The sequence below is a fragment of the Protomyctophum bolini genome, assembly GCF_963924005.1.
Source record: "Protomyctophum bolini genome assembly, chromosome: 3".
Taxonomy (NCBI): Eukaryota; Metazoa; Chordata; class Actinopteri; order Myctophiformes; family Myctophidae; genus Protomyctophum; species Protomyctophum bolini.
This window is the reverse complement of record NC_137864.1, coordinates 19145156-19172581: the sequence shown is the minus strand read 5'-3', so window position 1 is coordinate 19172581 and position 27426 is coordinate 19145156. Positions and strand designations below refer to the sequence as shown.

Below are 27426 nucleotides of genomic sequence, written 5' to 3'. Positions count from 1 at the left end.
CTCATTTAAAGTGATAGCATAATAATTTAAAGTTTATTTAACAATGAATAAAAATAAATATATATATTGACATCTACAAAAATATAAAGTGTAGACAATTACACTGTACATGTTTCTTTCAAACGGTTCCCTCCTTATACAATTCATTAAGTATTGACTGAAGCACCAACTCACTTCAGTACTCATTTTAAGGCCAAAACCTAATCACAAGTATAGCAATTGGACTCAGCCTGTCACAGTAGGTCCTACTTTACACAGGCATCAGGAGCCTATAATGTATCATTCATCCAGTGACAATGTATAAATTCTCTTTTATTCACTAAGTTGAAGTGATATATTGTGTTTAGGCCAACAACCTGTAGAGTATAGTTCATACAATGCCAACTCGGACAGTATGTGACAAACGACAAAAGAAATACTTTTGGGATAGTCATGTACAGTACCGTAAGCCTTCAAGGTTCAATGGCCATTAATGACTGAGGGAAAGCAATCATCGTGCTTCCTTTCCATTCACACATGAGATTCACAATCACACCGTAATTACTGGTTGCCTTTACCCGACTTTAACCACAACTCAGCTTGTACATTCTCCAGATGTAGCAGGTTAATACTTTAGGACCTCACGCATCAAGTATCAGCCCCCGCCTCTAAATGCATGCACAGATGCATGCAAACACGCACGCACACACACGCATACAGGGTAAAGGAGAATTGCATATTCAAAATATTTGAATGACATCCTCCACTTTTCATCCTTCCCCTTTATGCATTTTTACACTTGCAAATAACACATCCCACCAAAATTGTGAAGGCACTCTTGATTCAACTGAGAATGCAATATTCACAATCCAAAATATAGCCACTGAAAACAAGAGCAAACCTTATGACACATCATTTACAGAAAGAGTCATTGACATAAAATACAAAATAAATTAAATACAGAAACCAATAAGCAAGTAAAGACAAAAACATTGAGAGTGATACAAATCCTGATTGATCTTCAATACAACTATTGGTTTGCTCAGGGAACATATGACACGTCACCCCATGATAACATTTTGTAACGATTATTTACAATATACACAACATAAACTTTTACAAAGGCCTCCATAAAACATTTAACTATTACAAATTTACCAGATTAATTGAATCAATGTTGGCTAAACCTAACTGGTTAGGAAGTACTGAACATTTGAAGTTTGTCTTTTCTCCAGGTATTATTTTCTGTTGGACTTTTCAAATCAATCTGCATTTTTAAATGGATTTAAAACGCAACGATAACCTAATTTAGCCGACAACATAATGGTATTGTGAAATGTTGTGTTGGATTACACATCTCATGCTAGTTTCGAGTCTCCGCAAGGTGATTGTTACACCAATTATTTTGTTTGGCAGTAAAGTAAAGTATACTGTGAGTGAGAGCCAATGGCCTAAACATAACAGAACACACCGCTATGTTCCTTTACAGAATAGTATAACTAATACTATTATTAATTATTCAAAGTTAGCGTCACTTTTTCTCCTTTTTTGTGATTTAACGTGACGTTTTTCCCAGTATTGAAATTGCATTTTAAAAGTTCAGGAGAGGTTACACAAAGCACAGACAAAAACATTTAAATTGTGGAACAGCACATAAGATATATATACAGTATAGTATCATTGCCATTTATGTTTATACCACAGATTTAACAGATACAATTGTAAAGAATATAAAAATCAATCAAATCAATTTAATTGTGACATTAGGCAGGCCTACAGTAACAGGCTCATTGGCCTGAAGCTTCAATACTGACAACCATTTCTATGGCGAGTAACACTGTAGGGATTCTGGATATACAAACTACAAAGGCTTAAAAAAAACATGACATACTTAACATCATATTACCCAGCTTCATACCATGTCATTTTGCAGAATGTTATTTGCATCAAAGTTTTCTATTTATAAAATATGTTTGTATAGTCTATTGTACGAGACGCTCTTGGGGGGGATACAGAATAACATTCAAGTATAAACTGAGTTTGAGCCTTGCATAAAAAATAAATGCCTATATATACACACACACACACACACACACACACACACACACACACACACACACACACACACACACACACACACACACACACACACACACACACACACACACACACACACACAATACTTCTTCAAATAATGTATGACTATGTATAATTGCTTATATTAAATGTCACATAAAATGAAGCTCTACCGATAAACTATTTGGAATTTTGATGTCTATTGGACTCAATGTCTATTATTTCCATGCTCATGCTAATATTTCACACACACTTTATAAAGGCCACATGCAGGTTTCAGAACAATTTTCCAATTAGCCAGATAATGTGGTGTGGTGCTGCTTGCTTATTGATTTGGGGGTTGTGATAATCCTCTCCTGTACTATCCATACAAATATATCCAATAATATGTCATGGAAGACTGAAGAAATACAAGGTGACATCACTGGGAATTACAAAAAAATAGCTAGCTAGCACCAGTACATTGTACAAGATGTTGCATTCAATATTATAGTTTATAGTGGCCTTCATTATCACTTAATGGCAGCCCCCCAAAAATATTTTTTTAGTTGTGTATCAAATTAACATCCATCATTGTTATTCTCCCCAAAAGCATGGTCCTGAATACCGTCTTTAATTACAGTTAGCTTTGTTGAATATTATATTTGTGTTATCTGACCTTTATCAGGAACAGATATAAAGTATCTAATGGAGGTCAGATTCCATTTGACTAACACCTGTCCTAAACCACAGTACATCTGTGCAAATACTCTTTTTTATTATAATTCTTCACTGTGAGAAGATCATTGCACTCTGCTTAAGATAATGTGACAGAGTATTGGCGTGACCCGGTGCACACCATTAAGGCTCAGACCTCTCTCTCTCTCTCTCTCTCTCTCTCTCTCTCTCTCTCTCTCTCGTGCAGGATGTGAGGTTATTGTTCCTTATGCCATTTATAAAACTAGAGGGCATTGGTGGGTTGGGTGACAATTGGAAGGTCCTCTACTGTATCTTTTCTGATAACTGACAATCCATAAAACACTATTATCATATAATACATTTCATTATGGTCTGCGACAAGTTGCCATTAAACTGGTATTCCATTCAATGTGAAGCAGCACATTTTCTTCATATCCACACACTACAATCACATGCTGTATTTGTTTGGCATCCAAAACTCATGTGTATGATTATTCTTTTGCATGAGTGACATCACATCACGAACTTTGCTGACCACACTAGATGACAACGTGCATGGTTGCTTTTGGTGCTAAATGATATAAACGTTACTTAAAGGGTTACAGTAGTTGTATGTTCACTACAGTACAAAGTAAGTAATTTAGTGTGGTGTGTGGATGTATACATTGACAAGCTGCTACACACACAAAGTTTTCAAAGTCGATTACATCAGGTGGGGAAAAAAACCAAAATTATTACTAACCTAATTTATTTTGTGTGTGTGTGTGTGTGTGTAACCACTGTCCATACATGTAAACTGAACTTACCAAGTACCCTCATAAAAAACCACGCTCATCCAGTCCTTTGGCAGTCACTGTGTTCCATTTTGCTGTAGGCTTATTGCTATTATGGCCTGTTAGAAAAATGAAAACAAGTTTCACTTTCAAAATTCCATTAGAAAAAGGAAAAACCGAAAATCAAATAATAATTAAAAAAATAACTGTACAAGTGCTTTCTATTCTGTTGTCTTCTGTGGAACATTAAAGTTTTTCTAGAGAGGCTTACTTGTATCAGGTCTGTTTTTTGGCACATCTTGTGAGTGTGCGTCAATGGGCAGTGTGTGGCTGGCATCTCTGTGCTCAGTCACGACTACTGTCCTTGGCACCATGGAAGAGAGGACAAGGGGTCTCTGATGATGGTACTTCAGGCGATACGTCTCCGTCATACAGTTGTCCACATTGAAGTACGTGGTCAGAGAGACCTCTTGGGCAGGCGGGGCCTGCTCCACTCCTACAGACCTGCATCCAGGTAATCTTTCCTCGCTGTCACACGATGACGGCGTGCTCCTCTCGGGGTCAGAGCCTGACTTGGAGCTGGCTTCCGAGCAGGGCCTGTGGCATGAAGCGTCACCCTTCCTGTGGGGACTATCATAGGGTATGTTGACTCTGGTGGAAGGACGCGGGCTTGTTTGAAAGGGCTCTTGAAGGAGCCTGGGGCGGAAAGTAGCTCGGCTACTTTCACCCTGGTGAGGGGAGGTTCTCAGGGCGGATCTAAGGTGAGGTGCCATGGCTGTGCCTACCTGACGTTGATTGGTCAGTTCTGCTGTCTGACTGCTGAACAGGGGTTGTGGGTGGATTAGACGCGAGCACTGTGAATCCGAGGAGGTGACAGCCTCGCTGTTGCTGGAGCGGTAAGCACTATCCCTGTCATCAGGCTCAGAGAGAGCCAGATCATCTGAGCTGTTCCATTCAGAACTACTGGTTTTTGCAACGGCTCGCAGTGTAACACTTTCCCCGTTATGTCCTCTACAGTTGCCCATCTCTTGCTGGTCACACTTCCCGGTCCTGATGTCAGCGTTAGTAGTCTCTTTCTCTGTGCTCCCTGCTTTCCGGGAGATGCCAGTGTTGTATTTCAACTTCCGTCTGTGAAGAAAGAGAGTTCAAGGGTGTTTTGTTCAACAAACATGACAAAGTGAATTAACAGTGAACTGTTAATCCCAATTTCATAACTAGAAAATGCATGTACTGAAATACTGCAGGCACACTACCTTGAGGTTGGACTACATTTCAGATGTGAATGTGAAACTTGGTCAGAGTTCTTTCCCTGAGTTTTGTGTTGATGTTTACCTAGGAGTGAAGCAAAATGACAATTGATGACATCATGTCTAATCTTCATTTCATTTGAACCCATTTAGACCTGAGGCCGATTTTAAAAACGTCTAAATCCTAACAATTTTTCATTCAAATCCTGTTGCTATATACTGTAGCCTACATAACAACATCTAAAATCCTGTCCCGGTTTAACCCATTTAGGCCTAAGGCAGATTCTAAAAACGCCTCTAAATCCTGACCTAAGGTTTCTGAAAAACTTCAAATATTTATATAGCAGCATCAAAAAATTTACATTTTTGAATACTGTACATACTGTACAGAACCCAAATATGGGTGCCCGGCCTGAGGGGGTAAGATACCAATATGGGTTCCCGCCCAGAATGGCTGGTATAACAATGTATGGTATGAATTTAACATGCTCCTTGGAAAGGAGACATGCATGTATAGTAAATATATAGTAAAGAAATTAATGTGTACACAACTATATTAATGTAATAAAGCAAAACAAAAACCAATAGACCAATCACACACTACGTAAACGCAAAATGGCCACGTTGTGGCTATGGTCAATAAGATACTGCTCCTCCTTGGGAGCGCATGATGGCAGCACAGTGTATACTTCAAAAGACATTCTCAGTCACAGCAGGGTGAAGCAGCGGGCATGAAGCAGCGGGCATGCACTACGCAAGCGCAAACGCAGCACACAGCACGCATGCTGAATTCCTTCACTTTAAAAATAGATGTGTTCTTTTTTTCTCTGCTGTTGCCCAAGAGAGGTCCATGCAAGGATAAAAGCTTTAACTGATGGTTGGAAACACTGGCTCTATATTCACAAGAGAATTGATATTGTGTCACGTGGAGCATGCTCAAAGCATTACATAGATGATGGAAGGATATAATTCACAACAATGCCAGCAGTCATGTCCAGCTGTGCTATCAGAACAAGCTTTTTGGGATTATCATCAGATTAATGACTGCGCTGGGCTTATTGGGTGACGACTGTAGGTTAAAGCAGCCAGTCCAAGCTCAGAAATAAAGGAATACCTCAATTGTTATTCAAACTTTAGATAGTGACAGCATCTAAGTGCTGGTGCAGTTAATGTAATCAATACAAAAAAAGAGTGTTCCATTAAAGAAAAATCTAATTATTCAAGGCATCCCACTTTCTATATTTTCTCTATAAAAAGGTGCATTGCTTTGCCCAAGCATTAGAAAAACACCAATTAATGGATTGCATACTTGCATTCTGATTATCATTATATTTTTGTCTTACATTTTTAATACAACTAGAACACCTCTAAATACACCACACAGAGACCTTACATTTTAAACCATCCAAATGTACAAATATATTTCTTAAAATATAAATATTGTAAAAATAGTCAGTCATGAATGAATCATTAGCTCACAACATTTCAGGACTGAATTGTCTGAGAATAAATTCCCTGGCTGTACTGCAGGGAACAGATGTGAGATGCCAAAAACAAGGGTACACCCACTGTGTAATAGTGCTAAAGGTGAGATCATTAATTTATCAACCTTTATACAGAGTGTGCTAAAGGTGAGATCATTTATTTATCAACCTTTATACAGAGTACAGCCGTACACAGTAACCTTTATACAGGGCTAGTCAGGGTTATTGTTATCAATCTGTACACTCTCAGAGGTAAATTAACACTGAGCATTTTACAGTGTAGGTTGACTGAGCACACATGGAGCCACGCCCTGTTCCCAACATGCATGTGTATTTGATGTGTGAGGAGGAACCCCACGTGAATACAGGGACAGCATGCATACCCAGGACTTAATCATTACTACCAGTAAGACGTCTTAAACTAAAGGCGAGAAGCGACCGCAGGGCTGAGACACTCAACCGGAATAATGTCACTTCATTATGTCAGCACTACAGCGGAGCGGACAGACAGTGAAATCTGTTTTTTTTTTTAATTGTCTCGCATTGTGGTCCAAAAATAAATAAACCGTCTCAGCGATATTGTCAGGGAGGTGTCTCTGTGTCGTCAGTCAGTCATTGATATTTGATAGTGTCCGTTTCTAATATACTGTATAATATATCGACGGCAGTAACATTAGTTTTCTCTCAGTCAGTTGATTCTAGTATAAGTAAGTACAACGAAAGCATCAGAACTTGCAAGCAAAGGCTGTGCAAAGCACACGAAAATAAATAATATACACTTCACACCTGGGCCCAGTTAGGCCAGGCCTTAATTTTCGGGCCTGTTGAGAACTCGGGCCTGTTTTTCTCGGCTGCCGGGAGTGGCTGCGCTAATAACTTTGGGGCGGTCCTGTCTAGAGTTTGAATGGTATCAGTCAAAAGGGAGAAATCGAAGAGGATGGACGGGTGGGGTAGGATTAACATATGGAATGTCAGAACTGGTCAGCTCCATATATGGAGATCTAAGGGTTTGAGGTCAGATGTAGAGTTGCTGGCCGGCTCCATATATGCAGATCTAGGTGGAATCAGCCCAGCTCCTAATCCAGACAACAGTCTTGTCAAAACTCGACTATTGTAACTCCCTCCTTACTTGCCTACCAGCATGTGCACTGATCCAAAATGCCGCAGCTCGCTTGGTCTTCAACCAGCCAAAATTCTCACATGTCTCCCCCCTGCTCCGCTCCCTCCACTGGCTCCCGGTCGCTGCCCGCACAGAATACAAAACTCTGATGCTGGCATTCAAAGCAACCAAAGGTATGGCTCCCCCATATCTTGCAAGTATGATCGAACCCTACAAACCCTCCCGCTCACTCAGATCAGCCAACGCAGGGAAGCTGGAAGTACCCTCACTAAAAACGCCGGGACAACGCTCCACACGTCCCAAACTCTTCTCCCTTCTGGCTCCAAAACTGTGGAATGCACTTCCCATTGCAGTCAGAAGAACTGCAGCATCACTCCCAATCTTCTGCCGTAGTTTGAAAACCCACCTTTTCAGACTCCATCATGGCCCATAGCACTTACCCCACCCCCTTAGATAGCAATTCTGTAGATTTAGATAGCATTTGATACAGACTTATAGCATGTTATGTAAACAGCATAAGTGCATTGTATGTAGTCATAGCACGTCATAGTACATAATGTATATCATAGTAGTATAGATGTATAGCTTATATGTATAGTTTCATTATAGATATTCCACTGTTACTTTCTTAGCTTACGCATGTTTCATGATAAATGTTTTTATGTGATGTATTCCCCATGCTTTTTGTTCTTGCTTAATGTAAGTCGCTCTGGATTAAGAGCGTCTGCTAAATGCCTAAATTGTAAATTGTAAATTGTAGGTGATGATCCAGTCTTCCTTATATATCGCTATCCAGGGTTTGATGAGGTCAGTGCCGTGATCTTCATATATTGAGACGGCCATATATGGAGTGTGTCACGAGGTGTGCCAGACTGACGGCCATATATGGAGCGTATCACAAGGCGAGGCGAGGCGTGATCGACGGACTAACTGACAGACAGGTTTTGCAGGTTTTCATTTGATGAGGTCTGGCCATAATATAGCGTGTCTTGAGTGTACAGGGTTTGATGAGGTCAGATCGACATATGGAGACAACCATAAATGGAGCGTGTCACGAGGCGTGTCATGAGCTTCATATATGGAGACGGCCATATATGGAGCGTGTCACAAGGTGTGATGGACTGACAACCATATATGGAGGCGTGACTGACAGGTTTTGCAGGTTTTCATATGCAACCTATGGTCGCAATATCATTGCTAACCACTGAGGTGGCACCATTCAAGCTGAGGTGGCTTTCATTAAATTCTGAATCAGCATATATCAATCATTTTAGTTAGGGCATACTGAAATTTAGTGACTAATGAGCTGATGCAATAGTGAAATATAAAAGAAAATACATAGCTCATTATCAAGTTTTTGTTATTACATCAAACTTTTAAAAGAAGGGCGATGCACACCTCAAAGGTAATTGTTTGTGCGGGGGCCCCAAGGGGGGCCAGTCAGTCTCTGTCCAACACTTTCCACCCAAACACGATACTGCATCTCGAAAACTACACTACTGGCTGGATCTCCATGGAATCAGTAGAGTGATCCATACTGATCGCTTCCTTCTAGTGCCACCCTCAGGCCAAATGTTCCACTGGCACACAAGATGTGTCAAAATCTAAGGGTCAGATTGCCTTGACACTTGTTCAGTGCATCCATATGCTCCATGGCAGATGAATCCTAACCATTTGAGTGACCCCATGTCCTTTCCTCAACCACCACCACCCAAAGGCCAAAGTGTCAACTTTGCACACTTGAACATCTCATAATCTCATAGGCGGATTACAGAATGACTACTACTGACTTTGATGCCACCCTTAGGCCAATATTTTCCACTTTTTTTCTATTTTAAAGGCATTGTGTGGCATTTTAATTATGATACTTTATTCTATTTCACTTTACATCCTTTTATTTTGTTTACAATGTGTTAAAAGAAAGAAACAAAGAAAGACATTGGTTCGATCTGTAAGGACACAGGACAGTTCAAGGAGCAGCACAGCCTCTGCTCTGGGGGATGCGAACTTGGCTTTTAGACACTTATGTCTAAATTATGAACATTCTCCAACCTACTTCCACTATATTTGTTATCATTAAATTCATCCTCTACATTTCAAACTGTCCTGTTCTATTTTTACTTCCATCTGGTCATTGTTTAGCCAGTGGCATGGCCTGGAAAATTCGAGAAACCTTATTAGAAAACAACCTAGCTACAAAAGCTAGCGGAATAATGCTTATGTAAAGGATTATGACTACAAGGTCCTGGGTTAAAATACTTAATACATTGCCAGTCATACAGAACAGCATCTCACTATAGGTTAGGTCCTTAGCTTACGTATGAGTCATGATGACTATCTTTTATGCATTTGATGCATTACCATGTTTTTGTTCTTGCTTACTGTAAATCACTCTGGATTAAGAGCGTCTGCTTAATGCCTAAATTATAATTGTTCTACAATACACTCAATCACACTGTATAAACTACAAACATATCAAAGAGAAATCCATCAGGTGCTTTGATCAAAAGCTATTAGCAACAATCAGTTTATAGTTTTTTACAAACAATTCCCATTTACTGCAAACTAAGGCATTACCGTACAAAAAAAAGCCCTTGCCTATGCAGGGATGAAATACATTTTATTTGCTTAATATGAATATATAAGCATAGTCTCAAAATGTTATAATGTCCATATAAAGAAGCTTACCATTATGAGAAGGAGAACGTGTTGCACCTGCCTTTGCATCACCTCTGTTCTGCTGCTGCTGCTGGCTGAAAACAAAACATTTAACTCTCAGCAGTTTGTCAAGCCATTAATTACAGTGGTAGAAAGTAACTAAGTAAATAACTAAGTAGTAAGTACATTTACTTAAGCACTGTACTTAAATACAATTTTTACTTAGGATGCGCACTAAGATTAGACACACCAACAGTCCGACATGTGGAAACAATGGATGGACTACCCTTGAACTGCGCTGCTCCCGTGCTTGCGGTTATGTTTAGGTTAGGGTTTGAGATACAGGTTGTCGATGTCAGACTAATGACTGTCTGACCAATGACTAGTCTAAACTAAAGCCTGCTTACTTGAGTGTTTACAATTTCCTATACTTTTACTTCTACTCCACTACATATCAGAGGCAAATATTGTAATTTTACACCACTACATTTATTTGAAAACTTTAGTTACTAGTTACTTTGATTATTATTACAAGACATACAGTAAACAGTTCAGCTCTTCAGTATATACATTTCGGCCATTTAAAAATAGTCAATCTACAAGCTCACAGCACATTGTGAGCTGCTATTTTCAAAATATTTTTTATATATTTGAGAATTTGAAATGGGACATTTCTGCACAGTAAGTACTTTCCACTTTTGGCACTTTAAGTACATTTTGATGCCAACACTTTGTACTCTTACTCAAGTACATTTTTAATTCTGGACTTTTAACTTGTAACAGAGTAGTTCTACTTTGCAGTATTGATACTTTTACTTAAGTAAAACATTGAGTACTTTTTCCACCACTGATTAATACTAGATGAGACGATGTGCTTTACTGTTATTTATGGTGCTTTACTGTTATTTATGGACACCAGACAACAGTGATGCAGTGCCAGTCAGGCTAGTGCAAAGTTCAATAAGCTTCAAAGAGCCTCAAGCGCCAATGATGATGGTAAAGCACACCCTCGAGTCATTATACAACCTTTACCAACATAATTAAACTCAATACTGTAATCCAAAAAGGTATATATTGTCGGCCAATTCGCTGAAAATAAAAACGTAATTTTGCTAGTGTTATCCCCTAGTCAATTGTAAAATCTGAAAAGTCAGAATTTAATCAGGAACAAATTTAATTCAACTCTACAACCATTTTGAAGTTGTGTTCAGTTTGCTTGTGATACTGGAAATGTTGATTTCTATATTTTGCAGTAATTTCCTTCATTCCATATTTTATACTAGTATAGTGAAGGAAATTGACTAAATGAATAAATGAAGATATTATTTTACCTTTGTGACTGTGCCTCTGGTGGTATTCGCTGGTCTTTACTAGCAGAGCCATCTACCCCAGGTGAGTCTGGATTGGTGGAGCCACTACTAAGCCTATCACTGCTCTCATAGCCAGACTCTGTCCTCTGGATGGTCCAGGTGTCGCTACGCAGCAGGGTCTTGGGCCCATTCTTAAGCCTGTTGCTGTGGCTGTGGTGGTTGGGTCGGCTCTCTGACTCTAAAGAGCTGTGACTTTCCGTTTCGTGCCGTTGTTCATCTTCATAGATGGTCATCAAGCACTTCTGCTTCCGGTCTTCTCTGCTGCTGCGGGTGTAGTCCCGCTCCGGCTCGGTGCGGTCTCGTTCGGCGTGCACCCTCTCGTGGGACGAAGGCTTACTGTCATGTTGCTGCTGCTGCTGACGACGCTGCTCCATTTCATTCAGCACGCTGTCCACGTTCAACACCTCCCGAACGGGCCTCCAGGTGGACTTGGCTTTACCATTGCGGCTTCCCCCACCACCGCCACCACCAGACTCGATGTCGTGATCGTGACGACTGGGGGACGCGCTGGTCCTCCGGCTGTGACCCGCACCCTGTGCGCCGGACGACTGCCCGCCGCGCGGCTCCTGAGATCCTCTGCTCGAATGGCTCAGTGATTTCTCAGCTCGCGGACAGCCTTTTGATTTCTGCTCTGCGTGTGGTTTCAGTCCATTCTCTGGAGATGAGGATCTAATGTATGCCATATCTTTCAAAACAAAAAGTGGGGTGGAGATATTTGGCATGGATCAAATTTTTTATAAAAATGTCATGTTTTATCTGGTACCAGGATGAAGTATTATTGTGACCTATTCTGGCTCTTTTCCTCTAACTTCAATGATCCAATGTATCTATAATGCGTCCCTGCTGTCGCCTGTCGGGAAAGACAATATGATACAGTATATACTACACCAGTGGTTCTCAACATTTTATGAGCTTTTATGAGCTTCGCACATTCAAACACTGTTCAAGAACTTCCCCACTAAGATGCCAATGAATAAGAACTTAAAGTGTACTGCATTATATTGATCCAAGCCGGAACACAATGCTCTGAAAATTCACACGGCCAACCTATCTGACCACTTTTGACTGCAGAGAAATTACCTTTGTGTTGAGAAGGGTCAGTTCGCCGATGTCCTCTGTCTTTTTTTGGCGCCTCAGAAGCCCTCTGCAAATTCTCCGTGAAGGGCTCACGGATTTTATTGGAACTGCCAAGAGGGAGTTTTACTGAAGAAAAGGGGATTGCAATGCCACATTAGTTTGTTTAAAAAAAAAAGATCTCTTCAAAGAGACTCTACGGGTGTTGTTGGCAAAATGTGCCTTTTCCCCCCTCTACAATAAAAATGTCTTTGCCGAAACTAGCAACACTACAAGTGTGAGCTTGTAGATGGTAGATTGAAAAAGTATAAACAAGATCTTGTGACTAAATGAGAACTACATTGGATACCTTGGAACACAGGTTATTTTTCCCCCATTCATGTCAAAGTAATGATTTTGGATATACAAGATTTCTGCCCGATTTCTGCAGAATGCTTCCCCCAGAATAGGGATTCTGATGTTTGCATGAGATCTGTACTACAGAGATCTGTACTACTAACCTCTGTTGAAGCCTGAGGTGGAGGGAGGAGGTAGCAGATGATTGTGGAGGCCCTGATTAGCACCGTGTGGCCCTGCATTCTCTCTGCCTGGATCAAGCTTCTTGGAGCTCGTTACTGCAGAAGACAAGACATGTTAAATCAGTGTGCAGAGCAGACACACATCGTCACTGTCGGGCAGAAATCTTATGTCCAAAAACATTACTTTGACATGAATGGGAGAAGGCTGCTGTTCCAAGGTATCCAATGTAGTTATCATTTAGTCACAAGCTCTTGTTTATACTTTTTCAATGGTTAAAAAAAGGAAATCACATACACACTTAAGCACTTTCAACCTAGCGTACCTATTTTGGGCATGTCTTTATAGGCAAAAAAAAGAAAAACTAAACTAAAAAGCAGATCCACAGGCTCACAACAGTGAAATTCTCCGGCAGCAGTAGTAACATAGATTCACAATCATTTATCACTTCATCCATTTATATGTTAGCTATTCAAAAATAGCAGATGTACAAGGGCTATTTTTGAAAATCTTTGAAAAAAAATGAATAAATCTATTTATATATATAAGAGAACCACTGATATAGAGACTTGTGACGCACTCACTCAGGCATATAGAATGTTTGGACACGTGCACACATGAGGGCACTAAAGAGCCTGACAAGCTGTTTACAGATTGCATGCAATAACCACCAGACCCCCTACTACCCCATAATTGTCATCATTTTTTCCTCTCTATTATTTTTAGTGGTGGATAAAGTACTCAATTGTTTTACTTAAGTAAAAGCATCAATACTGCATCTACTCCGTTACAAGTAAAAGTCCTGAATTGAAAATGCACTCGAGTAAAAGTAAAAGTACAAAGGAATTGCCATCAAAATGTACTTACAGTACCAAAAGTAGAAAGTTCTCATTATGCAGTGTCTAATTTCAAGTTTTCAAATGTATAAAAATGATTCTGAAAATAGCAGATACAAGTTCACAATGTACAGTAAATGGGGCTATTTTCAAATGGCCGAAATGTATATAGGGCTGAATTAAAAAAGTAACAAGTAACCTAATGTTTTCAAATAATTGTGGTGGAGTAAAAATACAGTACAATATTTGGATCTGAGATGCAGTGTACAAATACAAAGTACAAATACCTCAAAATAAGTACAGTATTTAAGTAAATGTACTTTCCACCACTGTTCAAAGTACCAGCTAGCATTCTCTTGCCTTACATATTTTGTGCATAACGTGCAAGGAGTAGAGCACGCATCTGACCAAAGCACAGATGCCACATCATTAGTCAACCATCTGATGCATGTCTTTCCCTGTAAGTAGGCTTACAGTGGACATAATAGTACAGCATGCCTTCACTTCACCTCACAATGTCTCCCACACACTTAATTAATCTAAGAACAAAGGAGGTTTTGTGGTAGCCTCGCAGTAGCCAGACGCAAATAGTTTTGTGGTTCTGCTGAATTAAGTAAATAATGTTTTAAAATGTATATATATATAGTGCTCCAGTTCCAATTTTGCTTAATCACTTTTTAAGCTAAATTCCTCTTGTTTATCCTGTGTCCTGACTTCTGAATGAGTTCTCTCCTGATTGGACAAAACTGGTATCCCGATAATCCCGACCTGAAAATGTATTTCTGTTTAAGAGCTTGAGAGACAGGGAAACACTCTAGTCTATGGCAAATGCTTGCTGTTGAAATGTACAGAGCTATTAACACTTACAAAAAAAATAATTACAAATATATAATTAAGAAGCAGAAATACAGTCAAACTCTGTTCAAAAGCATTAATACCAAGCCCTACTGTATCAAATGTATTTATTTGTAACAAATCCAATCAATTACTTACACTTTTTGTCACCAAAACTAGAATCCAATCCCATGCCAACTGAGGTACCAGTACACAATATTACAGCAGAAATAAATCCATCTAACACCAGGGCGCCATTACCAAAAACCAAAGCAGAGACATTAATGGAAGCAAACATTGAAAATGTCCAGGGGAGGAGTTAGTACACCGCAAAACCCTCAGTGCAAATTCAACTCTGAAAATGCAAAAGAAAATCGGACACTTGCTGATCCATTTCTGTGATCTCAACGTCAAATTAACAGTGAGGATTTTATTGTGCACTGTGGAGCAAATGCAAGAGTGTTCCGGGTCCCAGGAGCAGGGATTAGAGGGCCAGGCGTGGGTGGTAATCTGCATGTAACAGAAGCATCATCCTCATGTCAAGTTCAACTCGGCACACAACGACGCAGGGCAATCTCTGTTTGGGGAGTGGTTTAAAAGCACTCTCTCAATCCCAATGCAATAATGGTCATCTTCTACAGCACTCTTTCAAGTGTCATGTTTAATTTGATTTACTGAAATGGTACAGTACTTAGAAAAATTGATTTGATACTACAAATAAATTGGGGATTCTTTTTGGCATTACTTTATTAGACAAATGGAAGCTGATCACCACTGTAATCCTCACTGATGCATCTGTTGCATCCGCTGTGGAATAAATCCACCGTAATCCTCCCAAAAAGATTCACATGATTGTAACCTGGTCAATGTGTGCTTTCAGTAGCCCTAATTGATTTCTGGCTGACTATAACAAAAGTCAGAGAAATAGAAAAGAAATATGCTTAACATAGGAAAGGTGAATTTCTCAAAAGTAGAGAAAGAACGTAGAGAAAGAATGTGTGTCTGCATCATGTGTATAAAAATGTGTGTGAACCAATTGTGTCCAAAATAATCACTGATTAATGAAAGTATAAAGAACAAATCAACTGCTTAATATTGGGGACTAATGCCTATTCTGGGGGGGGGGGAACAAAAAATAGCAGATCTACAAGCTCACAAAAGTTTACAGTACAGTTGTAGCTCAGATCCAATCTGAAAGGAATTTTGATATAGATCTGTTTCACTAAGAATCGAGGGTTTAAGTGGTAAATTTATACAGTATATATTATCATTTTGGACATTTGAAAATAGCCGATCTATAAGCACACAATGCGTCGTGATGAGACGCATTGTGAGATTGGGTATTTTCCAAAGATTTTTTATACATTTGAAAACTTGAAATGGGACCTTCTGCACAATGACTAATCTTACTTTTGGTACTTTAAGTACATTTTGATAACAATAATTTGTAGTACATTTTCAAATACAGACTTTTATATTTGTATTTCTATATTGCAGTATTGATACTTTTACTTAAAAGGTGATATAGACAAGTTTTCAGCCAAAATCTAATATATACATTTATTTTTTGGGGCTATATTATGATGCTGAGGTGTTCTCCTGCAACAGCACACTCTCCCTTTGATACATGATACCTCTGGCTGAAGGGACTGTTTATATCCACTAGACTAGAGTTTACTAGTCGGGACGTCAGGGGGGTTTGAACTTTTAGCCAATTGCAGCGAGGCTGTGACGGTGTGTTCAACCCAGCAGTATTATAATGAAAACGCGATGAGATTTCATTGCAATGAATGTATAATATTATCCCCATATCTTAGTTTCATCAACATTGTTCATGTGAAATAGTAGGTTTATGATTTAATATGTAAGCCTATTGAAATTATGAGAATCGCTATGTATAGCGCATGGTTGGGTGGTGTGAATAGCAGCAGCAAGCACCCCTCAGACCTCGGAGGATCCTAGAAGTCACAGAACGTCGGACCCCGACCCCCCCATAAAATCTCCTGGTTACATCAATATCGTTCATGTGGAGTGGGTTGTATGTGCTTATTTGTTGAAATGGTGGAAGTGAATAATAGTATCATGTCACCAGTCACCGCCGCGGCGACTGCCTGCCTGGCCGGCTTGAAGCATGCATTCAACCCGTGCTCGCCAACGGTGACAGCCGTCACGGATCATCATAGCGATTTTTCTTCATTGCAATGAATAACCGTGGACAGAGTAGTTCACATGAACGATGATGTATGGATGGGGCATTTGAGGGGCAATATATGTTTTATACCGGTATGCACAATTACAAGTAAAAGATAATTGAATTGAGAGCCAGTGAGTCTCCTCCTCCGCTACTTCCTCACTTGAGACTACTATGGGACACGTCGTGTCAGTCGTGTGATATTGCGATTATGCTACAGTTACCCTTCAAAAAAAAACATGTGAACTCAATGTCATTGTTGTAACTAATCTATCGATAGAAATTCATAATTGTTTAATGTCATATTTAGCCATACGAGCGCAATATCCATAGCGTCCCTCCCAGCAGCAACAACAATCCCATAGCCTGAAGTGACCTGGCTCGGCCAATAGAATGACAGGGGGAGGGGGGGTGAATTTGAATTCTGTGTAAAAACACTGGAAACTTTATATATCAGCTTTAAGTAAAACCATTTGAGTACTTTTTCCACCACTGATTCTTCTTACCTGTCACTTCTCCATTAACTTGGGCTTTGTAACGGGAACACATGGTGGTTTGTTTTGGTGCATCCTCACTGGAGACAGGAGTCCCTTCAGGATTGGTGTAAAATAAAAGCAGAGGCTGGAAATGTCCCCGGATACATTTAGAGGCAACATCTTTCCACTTCGATCCAATCTGTGAAATGTGAAGGAGTAGATCAGCTATTTTCATTGACATTTGTGTAGAGGGGAGAAAGGAGGGGCCCCTGTGTAGACCTTTGAGAGACAACGGTTGGTTAATTATGAACGGTTTGATTTGTTAAGAGAAAGTAACACAACCAATATGATTATTTTCCAAAGTTATCCATCTTTTGCCATAGGACAAAGTAATTACTTACCTCTTTTACAGTGGCATCGTCAAAGAACATCCATTTTGAAGATTTGGTGTGATAGGCAAAAGCTGAGTAATGTTTAATTGAAAAGCAGATCATCCCCACCAGATGTAACTCGCTTCTTTTGGCATTCTCGTCAGTTACACGATTGAACAACTGAAAGACAAAAGGACATTTTTCCCTTTGGTAAATGCTAAGTCACCGTTCAGACTATGGGTCGTCTTTACGGTCGCTGGTAGAGAAGTAGCAGATGTAGTCCAGGCTGATTTTCAAGCACCATGGCCAATTTTTTTTCACCATGGCCAATGTTTGTTTACAAATGGCAGAGAAATGGTGTAGCTCTCACTGCTCTTACCCCGGACAGGTTTAAGCGTGGACCAAGTGACCTAATGACATCGTCTGTAAGATCCGATTGTTCAGCATCCCATACAAATCCAATAGTGACAATCTCTGGACAGTTCATGAGCACACGCCGGATCTTGATGCTCTGACCACAGTTGCTCTGCCGAACACATAGTAAGATCCGAATTATTTATTATATAAAAAAAAGACATTGCAATTTTTAATATAGCTACAGTAGTACAACACCAACACAAATTCTATGTCGTGCTTTTCTAAAATATTTTTCTATATATGCAGCAAAATCGGAAATTCCATAACCTACACACAGAGAATCACACAAAAATTTAAATATACTTCTAGTTTTTATTTGACTCAACACACACACACACACACACACACACACACACACACACACACACACACACACACACACACACACACACACACACACACACACACACACACACACACACACACACACACACACACACACACACACACACACACACACACACACACACACACACACACACACACACACACACACACACACACACACACACACACACACACACACACACACACACACACACACACACACACACACACACACACACACACACACACACACACACACACACACACACACACTACATTTTAGTCAGTAGCTGGTACTTTTGAGAAGAAAGGCTAAGGGAACAAGACACTTTGCTACACCAATCTGACTCACATTGAAGTAGGAGACAGCAGTAGCAAGCACAGATGAGAGAGAGAAAAAATGGATAAGCTCCTACTGCTATTTATATCCTAACACTAGTCTGGCACCCTCTCCTTCCGGCTGCTTCAAGTGCAATGTCAAAGCAGAAAGCCCAGAGAGCCAGAACTCTGCATGGAACAACACAGTCACTCCTATCCATCTTCACTGTGCGGATTGCTGGTCAACGTTTAATTCAAATCAAGCAGATGTTTGAAAGCATGCGGAAAAGGCATTGGAAAGTAATGTTAGAGAGTTGCCACTTTATGCATTTGCATATCTTCTTTGCTAATAGAAATAGAAGGGGAATAACAAACGATGACCATAAGAAACATACCGGACATCTTCGGGGATCACCAATAGCGTTTGCTGCCTGCAGCAATTCTCCAAACATGTCTGATCTGAGCCTGTCGTTCTTCCCCATTGTACGATCAACCTGTTGGCTGAACATACAGAGGACAGGTTGTGTAGTCGCCGGTGGATCATAGTTAAACTGGAGGAGGTCCATATATGTTTGCGACAGCATATTCTTGTTGTTGAGCAGAAACCTTGTATCTCCATATTTCTTTTAATGTTTTTTCCCCCCCATAAATGAATACCCTACTTCGTCATACAACTCACATATAAGTAGCGAACATAGCCCATCTACAAGCTCACAACGTATTGCGATGCATGTGAGCTTGTAGATCAGCAATTTTTTCTATTATGGAAAATACATTATAGAGTGAAATTTGATTCCGTCTTGTGTGTGGGTTTCATAAATATTGGATCAATGAAAAGTATTAAGAGCCTGATTTTTTTTTCCCTGCGAAGAAACGGTTTTGGACATACCAGGTTTCTGCCAGACAGAGACAATATGCACCCTCAGTGGACAGGTGCTATACAGGATATTAGCACTTACATACAATATCTGTAAATAGGCACTGATGTCCAAGTCGTATTTTACATAGGGCTGTATACATTGTATACAGTATAATCATGTATCAAGTATACATATGTAATTGTATTTCTCTTTTGGTTATAACTCTGCACTACTAGGGATGGGCAATTAATCGGTCATCACATCGGTATCGGCAGATATTGGATTTAAAATGCAATATCGGTATCGAATCGATATCAAAATAATACATCGGTTTTAGCAAATATTTTATTTTATAATAATTATGTTGAAAAATGAATAAATAAATAAAAGCCTGTCAGTGTCAGTGTTTTCTGGGGGAGCTTTCAAAAGAGTCAACAAGTTTGAACATTTTTAAATAAAAATACTACATTCAAACTGTTTATGTTGGGATATGGGCCAACATTTCAATAACGGTGTATCCCTAGTTTTGGAATAAAGAGGCATAGCTTTATTCAAAGCAAAGCCTTTTTTCAGAATGGACAAAATTATATTTTTTTAAGATATCCTAGCCGGCATTGGTTATATTGGTAGGCTATCGACCATAACAGCAATTCATTATATTGGATATAGATTGGATATTGATATTGGCCAAAATATCTCATCTGTAAATTCCTACTCTGCACTGCTACAGTATTTGTCTTTTTCTTTTGCCTCTCTGTTGAATAGATAGTTATACATTTGACTTATTTTGCACAGTGAATAAACAGCACTTCAAAGTCAATATTTCATATTGTTATCTCAATACATTTCCCCCACCAGCCATCAGCCCACCACAAGTACTACACATTTACAACCTGTGAGAATCACAGAAAATGGGGCATGATGATGATTTATGAATGAAGGTGGAGGTTTGTGCTACTGCTGAAATGTTAGCATGCTATTTTTGACATGGCAGAAATAAAATTGTGAAATTTAGATTTGTCTACAGCACGTGACATTGAGAGTAGTACCAGCAATACCAGGACAAGCGCATGCCATTAAATACTGTTGCATGTGTGAATATGGCCCACAGTAAGATTGAAATCAGTCTATAGACAAAGGAAACAGTTGGACATTAAATGTTGATGCAAAGTGTACAATATATGAATTATTTTCCCCCAATACAATCAGGGGCATAAGGTTCCTTCCTATAACGACAGTGGGTGCCCACCTTAGAGTAGTCCAGTGCATACAGCGAGTCTCTAGTGAGAGAGACTCGCTGTTTACTGGAACAAAGGCACCGTATTAGCATACTGTTCTGGCCCAAGCACCCCCCCCCCCGTAAAGGTGTGTGACTACGTGACAAAATGACCAGGGGGAGGGGATCTTCAGCCTTCATCTCAGTGGGTGCTGTTTGGCATCTTATTTTTCCAGTGGGTGCCTAAGCTCTCAGGCACTCCCGGAGTTGACGCCGTTGAATACAATCAAGCCCTGATGTTATTTTCCCTCTTTTAAACTGAGGTAAAAGTAGTGATATGTACTCACCATAAAGCAGTGGTGGAGACATAGTGGACCAGTTCAGTGAAAGGGTGGGGGTCAGAAGATGCACCACAACTGCGACAAACAAACTGCAACGTAAAGGATGAGCATTGTTTTATAACAATTTACAATAGTTGTTTGTCGTATAGTATAGTTCACTCGAATTATGTGATTTCCTCTTTTACAGTAGGCTATTATTGTTACAGCAACAGTGTTAAAAACAGTCGTTATTTTGCAAACAGGTTATTCAATTGTCTTAACAATGAGTTCCTATTCATTTCTACACAAAGGTTTGTCTTGAAACAGAAATAATCCTGTATTTTGCACAATGCACAATAAAGCAGAAGTAATAATAAATGAATTGGAAAAAATATGTACCTGCTCATAAAGTGTCATTGCAAACTTCTGATGGGTTATGCATGATTTGGATGAACAAGCATCGGTTGCAGTGTCTGAAACGATGTGCAGGTGAATCCGTTCCAAGATGTTCTCCTAACATGTACAGTAAGTCAAAGCAGGTACAGTGTGATAAGTGACTACATGCTACCACATATTGAAAATGACAGAGGCTATATAAACATTCTGTGCCATATTGCTGAATTAGGATCCTCTAAATTCTACAAGTGTAATCAGAAAAAACTAAAAAAGTAAATAAATACAAAATACATATACATTATCACTGGACCCCGTGAAAGATTTGTCTTGATCGTACAGTACATCACTGGGGTGACTGACTCAATTTCCTTTTGGAGAAATATGGAGGGATGCTTACTGATGCGAGATGACATGCAACACAGGTCACTGAGGTGGAAAATAAACTCATGACATTCAAGTTATAAGGATATTGCATTAATTCACTGAGCCTCAAGGACCGTTCATTTATGTGAATGGAGGCTGATTCCAAGTCAGCTGGTGAGAACCCAATCAGCTCTGCATTGTTAGATAAGATTGTAGAACTATTGCAGTAAGTCCATTAAGTAAGTCACATCCAGACTCGAGTACTGCAATAGCCTCCTGTATGGCGTCACCACCAAGGTTCTCAAAAAACTACAGTACGTTCAGAACTCCGCCGCCCGCCTGCTCACCAGAACCCGATCCAGGGACCACATCACACCTGTCCTCCGTGAACTCCTCTGGCTCCCAGTCAAATTCAGAATTGATTTCAAAATATTCACCATCACCTACACTCCCTACACACATCAGAGCTGCCCCCACCTTCGAAATGCTCAAAAGCACACTAAAAACCCACCTTTTCAGACTGGCTTCCCTACATAACCCCCCCTTTTGTTCTGTAAAACGACTTGGGGTACCTAGAAAAGCACTATATAAAACATTATTATTATTATTATAGGATCATAGACAATAAACTTTCTAAAAACTAAATTATAGTTCTGATTTCTGCACCCATGCCAACAACCAAAGTTGTCTTCAAATTAGTAGTGCACACTGGCACATGCACGGTGCATCAAGGCCAGAGAGGAGGACGCAGCATACAGTCTTGAGGGTGGCCTGGCTGACTGCCCCTTTGCGTTCAACATACGATTTAAACAGCTGGGAGTTTCATCTGAAGCATTGTGCGAATGTGCGTGTAAATATCAATATAGGCATTTCATCAACATTTAACCGTAAATCATAAATCACAGGGTGAACATACAAAGCACTCAGCGGCATCATCCATGAGGCCAAGCTGGAAGCGCTGCTCATCCTTGAAGGTTTCAGCAAGGGCGTTACGCAGGCTGTCAGAGGGCAGTGCACTCTCCCTACTCTGTTGAAACTGGCTGAATATACTCTGAAAAATAAAAGAAGAACTCCTTTTGATCTGATGCAATACAACCATTTAGACAAATAGGGTTACAGTAAGTGCTGAATGTCTGCTTTTAATTGCTAAAGAGAACTAGTTCCCAGCTTTCAAAACATTCTACTATATTCTATTTGGATGTATTGAATACTGTGTATTAGGGCTGTCACGCTTACACATTTAAGTTGACGATTAATTGTCACAAATAATTGCGATTAACGATTTAATTGTGTTTTTGGCATTGAACATTATGAATAGGAATTACATTTCTGATTGGCTTTTAGACTTTGACATGAAAAAGTATGACAAATAAAAACTGACAAATAACTGAAATGTACGGAAATGGTTGATCTACAAGCTTATAACCTGTCACAAAGTAATGCGTTGTAAGCTTGTAGATCAGCTACTACTTATGTCGAAATAATTGCCATTATCTCAAATAATTGTGATTAAACCGTTATGTAATAATTGTGACAACCCTACTGTGCATACTGAATACCGACCTTTAGAGCGCAGAAAATGCAAGCATCACCCAGACAGAAGTGACCTGGAAGCTGCCTCAGACTTCTCCTGAATATGTCCAGCTGCCACAGCACCTGTAAAGGTTTGGTATTTTATTGACATATTTTGTATTGTCTTTACGAAAGAAAATTATGACAACTGAACTGTGGAGGGGGGGTGGGAAAATGAAAAAAATAAAATAAAAATGGCTAACTGTTCTGACTTGTCAAACATGATATTTATATATAGTTTACTATGAAAACCTGCATCTCCCGTCGGTCGGTCGGTCACGCCTCCATATCATTTATGGTCACGCCTCGTGACATCACGCCTCCATTGGTCACACATCGTGACACGTCACGCCACCATATATGGCCGTCTCCATATATGAAGATCACAACACGAACCTGATTAAACCCTGGATATCCATATATAGAGAAGACTAGATCATCACCTGGATCTGCATATATGGAGCCAGCCAGTAACTCTACATCTGACCTCAAACCCTTACATCACCATATATGGAGCTGACCTGAAATTCCATATGTTGATCCTCTCCACCCGTCCTTCTTCGATGTCTCCCTTTTGACTGATACCTGACTGTCCATTCAAACTCTAGACGGCCCGCGTACAAGACACTGCCCCCACTGCCACCCTTAGATCTCCATATATGGAGCTGACCTGTTCTGACATTCTATATGTTGATCTGACCTCATCAAACCCTGTACACTCAAGACACGCTGCATATATGGCCAGACCTCATCAAACCCTGTACACTCAAGACACTGCCCCCGCTGCCACCCTTAGATCTCCATATATGGAGCTGACCTGTTCTGACATTCCATATGTTGATCTGACCCCCCATGCCAAAGCGCCAGCACTCGCCCAGCAGTCTGCCGTCACCCAGGCAGATTCATGCACACGACCTCGCCTCTCGCCCTCAGGGCGCCTTACTGGTTAATATAAAGTGAATATTATTACAGTACATGACCAGTATTAAGTTAGGTTTGAGTTATTTTTAGGGTTAATTGCCCAGTCCTACTTCAGTTACTCAAATGCAGATATTGCAGGCTGAACTGCAAGTATCACTACAGTGATGTCTTCAAATCAATATCATGAATATTTTTAAAGTTTTGCCTAAGATTAATTAACACTATTTTTTAAATCAAACTCTACGCATTGAATATAAGCTATTTTCAACTATATGCCACCACTATAATACAGAATAAAGTGAATAATCACACCTCGGTTTAGTTGAATAAAAAATATAATTTCAATTATATTATATTTGCATTTTTTTCTTGTAGATTTGTTCTTCAAAATAAAGACCTCCTTCTCAAATGTCGGATTGGTGAAAATAGCCGATATTCAATTTGAGTAACTGAAGTAGGACTGGGCAATTAACCCCAAAAATATCTAAACCTAACTTAATACTGGTCATGTACTGTAGGTTAATAAAAGAATCATGAAGGTTTCTTTTATAGTTTTTTAAAGACAAATACAATTGTATATACTGTATCAACGAATCAACACTAAAAACATTGTGCATTGTGATCTACACCCTCACAATGTGTTGCAATGTGACATGTTGTGAGCTTGTAATAGATCTGCAATTCTTTTTTTAAGTAATCATTTATCAAAATCAAGGCAGTTTGAAATAACTGCGACATTGATTTGAGGTCTTACGGCCCAGGCATGCACTGAAGCTCACCTGAACAGCACTGTTGAGGAAGCAGCTGTTCTGGCCGGGCTCATTCAGCAGACCTTTGGTGAGAGCCAGTGACAGCATGCTCCCAGGCTGATAGGACTTCTTCAACCCCCCTCCAGGCTTTTTGAACATCTTCACCCATGCCATTGAGTTGGACCCTGTGCCTGACAAGAGAGAGAATCACCTTCTTATACGTTATATGTTGTTTCAATGAGTTTTGGGGTATATTATTAACTCAAACTCAACCATTGCCAAATGGCAGGAGCGATAGTTCAGCTAGTGCCACCATAGACTCGTTCTATTTTTTTGAACGAGAGTTGTAAGATTTGCGGTAATTCATGATTATAATGTTATCAATTGATGCCCCTTTAAAAAAAAAGTTAAAAACGTCCTTGGCAGTGGGGGATTTCATGAAAAATAAGTTAAATACGCATCGAGACCTGAGGCCAATTCTACAAATGCCTTCTAAAATCAGTCATTCTCAAAGCTTTTCTTAATTCAAAATTATTCTACACTTTTCAAAGGCTTTCAAGATTATTTTTTAAATGTTCAGAAATAGCAGATGTACAAGCTCGCAGTGCAGCACAAAGTGACACGCTGTGAGCTTGAATATCTGCTATTTTTAAATAGCCACGGCAAGTCTAAAATGAATTTCCCGGTTTGAATGGGTTAAAAGTGGTGCATATGATATTGTTCAGCTAAAATAAGTGTTAAATAGCTATATATTCAGGGGAGATCCCCTGTTGTAAATACTGTTGATCTGAACAGAATTGTAGCTGACCTATTGTTACGAAACTTCAAAAGTAGAAAATAAAATGTACACCTGCATATTTTTCCACAGTGTGTTTGACTGAAAATGCGATTTCCTATCTTGGCCTATACTGGTATGTGGCAGCGTTCCCGTTAAGCAGATCTGGATGACATCACACTTCAGCTTAGACACCGTTTTCATTAAGTTACCAATCCAAATGACTTATCTGGTCAGGTGCCAGAAGAATTGCTGTACCTTCTCCAGAGATGTGGGGAGACTTGCAGCCGGACATGGTGGGGGATGCGAGGAGCTGGTACTGTGGTCTGGCCATGGGCGCCACCCATCTCATCCCCATACACCTCCGGAGTTCTTCATTGAAGAGTATTGACACAATCAGCCACAGGGCATCTTTATCCTGTCACTACTGTGCATTTAGAGACAAAGGGACACGATCTAGAAAAGAAAAAGTTGAGATTATTGTTTAGTATTGGTGTATTTCCATTTGATTAAAATGCCCTTTAATATGTAACCAGATGCACAGACATTTTGAGGGGCAGGTGCTCAAGTGAAAAAAGGGCACCTTGTACGGCACATGGAACCGCCATCTGCCTTAATAGTGTGTGAGATTTATATCGATTTTGGGGCATAGATAATATATTAGTAGCTTTTAATCCAGAATTGATCGATGTCACCATGTGACACATACTGTACGCTGTACAAAACAAAAATAAAATTAATAAACTGTACCAAAAAACTAACTTTCAAAAGGGCACATTGCTGTCTAGAGGGCAAAAGGGCAGGTGCTCTAGCGCCACCTAGTGTCTATCTGTGCACGCAACTGCACTTGTGACTTTCAATCTGGCATCCATATTTTGGGCATGTCATTAGACAAACTACATTTTCAATTATTATGTTTTCCTTCCAAAAATAGCAGATGGGCTATTTTTGTTATGCTACACTGTTGTGTCACAAAGTAAAAAATTGGTTTAAGTGGTAAATACCAGAACTGCCTTTGCAACATGAAACTGTATCAGTAATGTAATCTGCTCTATGTAGGCTACAGAACGTGATATGCACACTTGTGAATGAGAAAATCCAGACTTATAATGGAGGTCCAATGTGTAAATTAAATGTGAAAATGACAATAAATGTAGGTCTACTCTACACTAAAGACCTGATCAAAACATTAAGAGTAGACTTAGCACTCATTGTCAATTAAAATGTGTATTTGAAGCTTTAAGTGTGAGTTTTGCGTTTACTGTTCAGAATGATGACTTGAGTTATGAAGAGAATGTTACATTAAGATAACAACATACAACACTTCCTTATACCCCTAAACAACAGAAAACTCGATCACTTCATATACCACCTCCTCTTGACCTGTAGAAAACAAACTCACTCACTGAATAACTTATCACATAGAATTACTTCAACAACTACTACAATTAAAGGTTTCTAAAAACAGTACGAACATTGATCCTGCCTGCCTTGTCCTATAGTTATTTT

General features: G+C 39.6%; 1 protein-coding gene across 5 annotated transcripts in view; it reads right to left on the bottom strand.

Moving 5' to 3' along the window:
• usp53b (ubiquitin specific peptidase 53b) overlaps positions 1-27426 on the bottom strand; it is a 37123-nt gene that overhangs the window by 8865 nt on the left and 832 nt on the right. Inside the window, exons 2-19 of one of the 5 annotated variants that reach the window (XR_013963822.1) lie at positions 26176-26373; positions 25173-25333; positions 23464-23556; positions 22817-22951; positions 21541-21654; positions 21169-21251; positions 19141-19246; positions 18063-18209; positions 17714-17863; positions 17343-17511; positions 12960-13073; positions 12466-12588; positions 11347-12070; positions 10046-10110; positions 4760-4838; positions 3778-4634; positions 2104-3625; positions 37-2045 (exon numbers count right to left, since the gene is read on the bottom strand). Coding sequence is in view for 4 of the 5 variants with exons in the window: in XM_080759682.1 (XP_080615808.1) it covers positions 3549-3625; positions 3778-4634; positions 4760-4838; positions 10046-10110; positions 11347-12070; positions 12466-12588; positions 12960-13073; positions 17343-17511; positions 17714-17863; positions 18063-18209; positions 19141-19246; positions 21169-21251; positions 21541-21654; positions 22817-22951; positions 23464-23556; positions 25173-25333; positions 26176-26275 (3297 nt within the window). In the remaining variant the exon portion in view is untranslated. Of the gene's footprint in view, positions 1-36; positions 3626-3777; positions 4635-4759; positions 4839-10045; positions 10111-11346; positions 12071-12465; positions 12589-12959; positions 13074-17342; positions 17512-17713; positions 17864-18062; positions 18210-19140; positions 19247-21168; positions 21252-21540; positions 21655-22816; positions 22952-23463; positions 23557-25172; positions 25334-26175; positions 26374-27426 lie in introns of those variants that run through there. The other 4 variants (XM_080759682.1, XM_080759681.1, XM_080759683.1 and 1 more) reach the window with 4 other exon arrangements.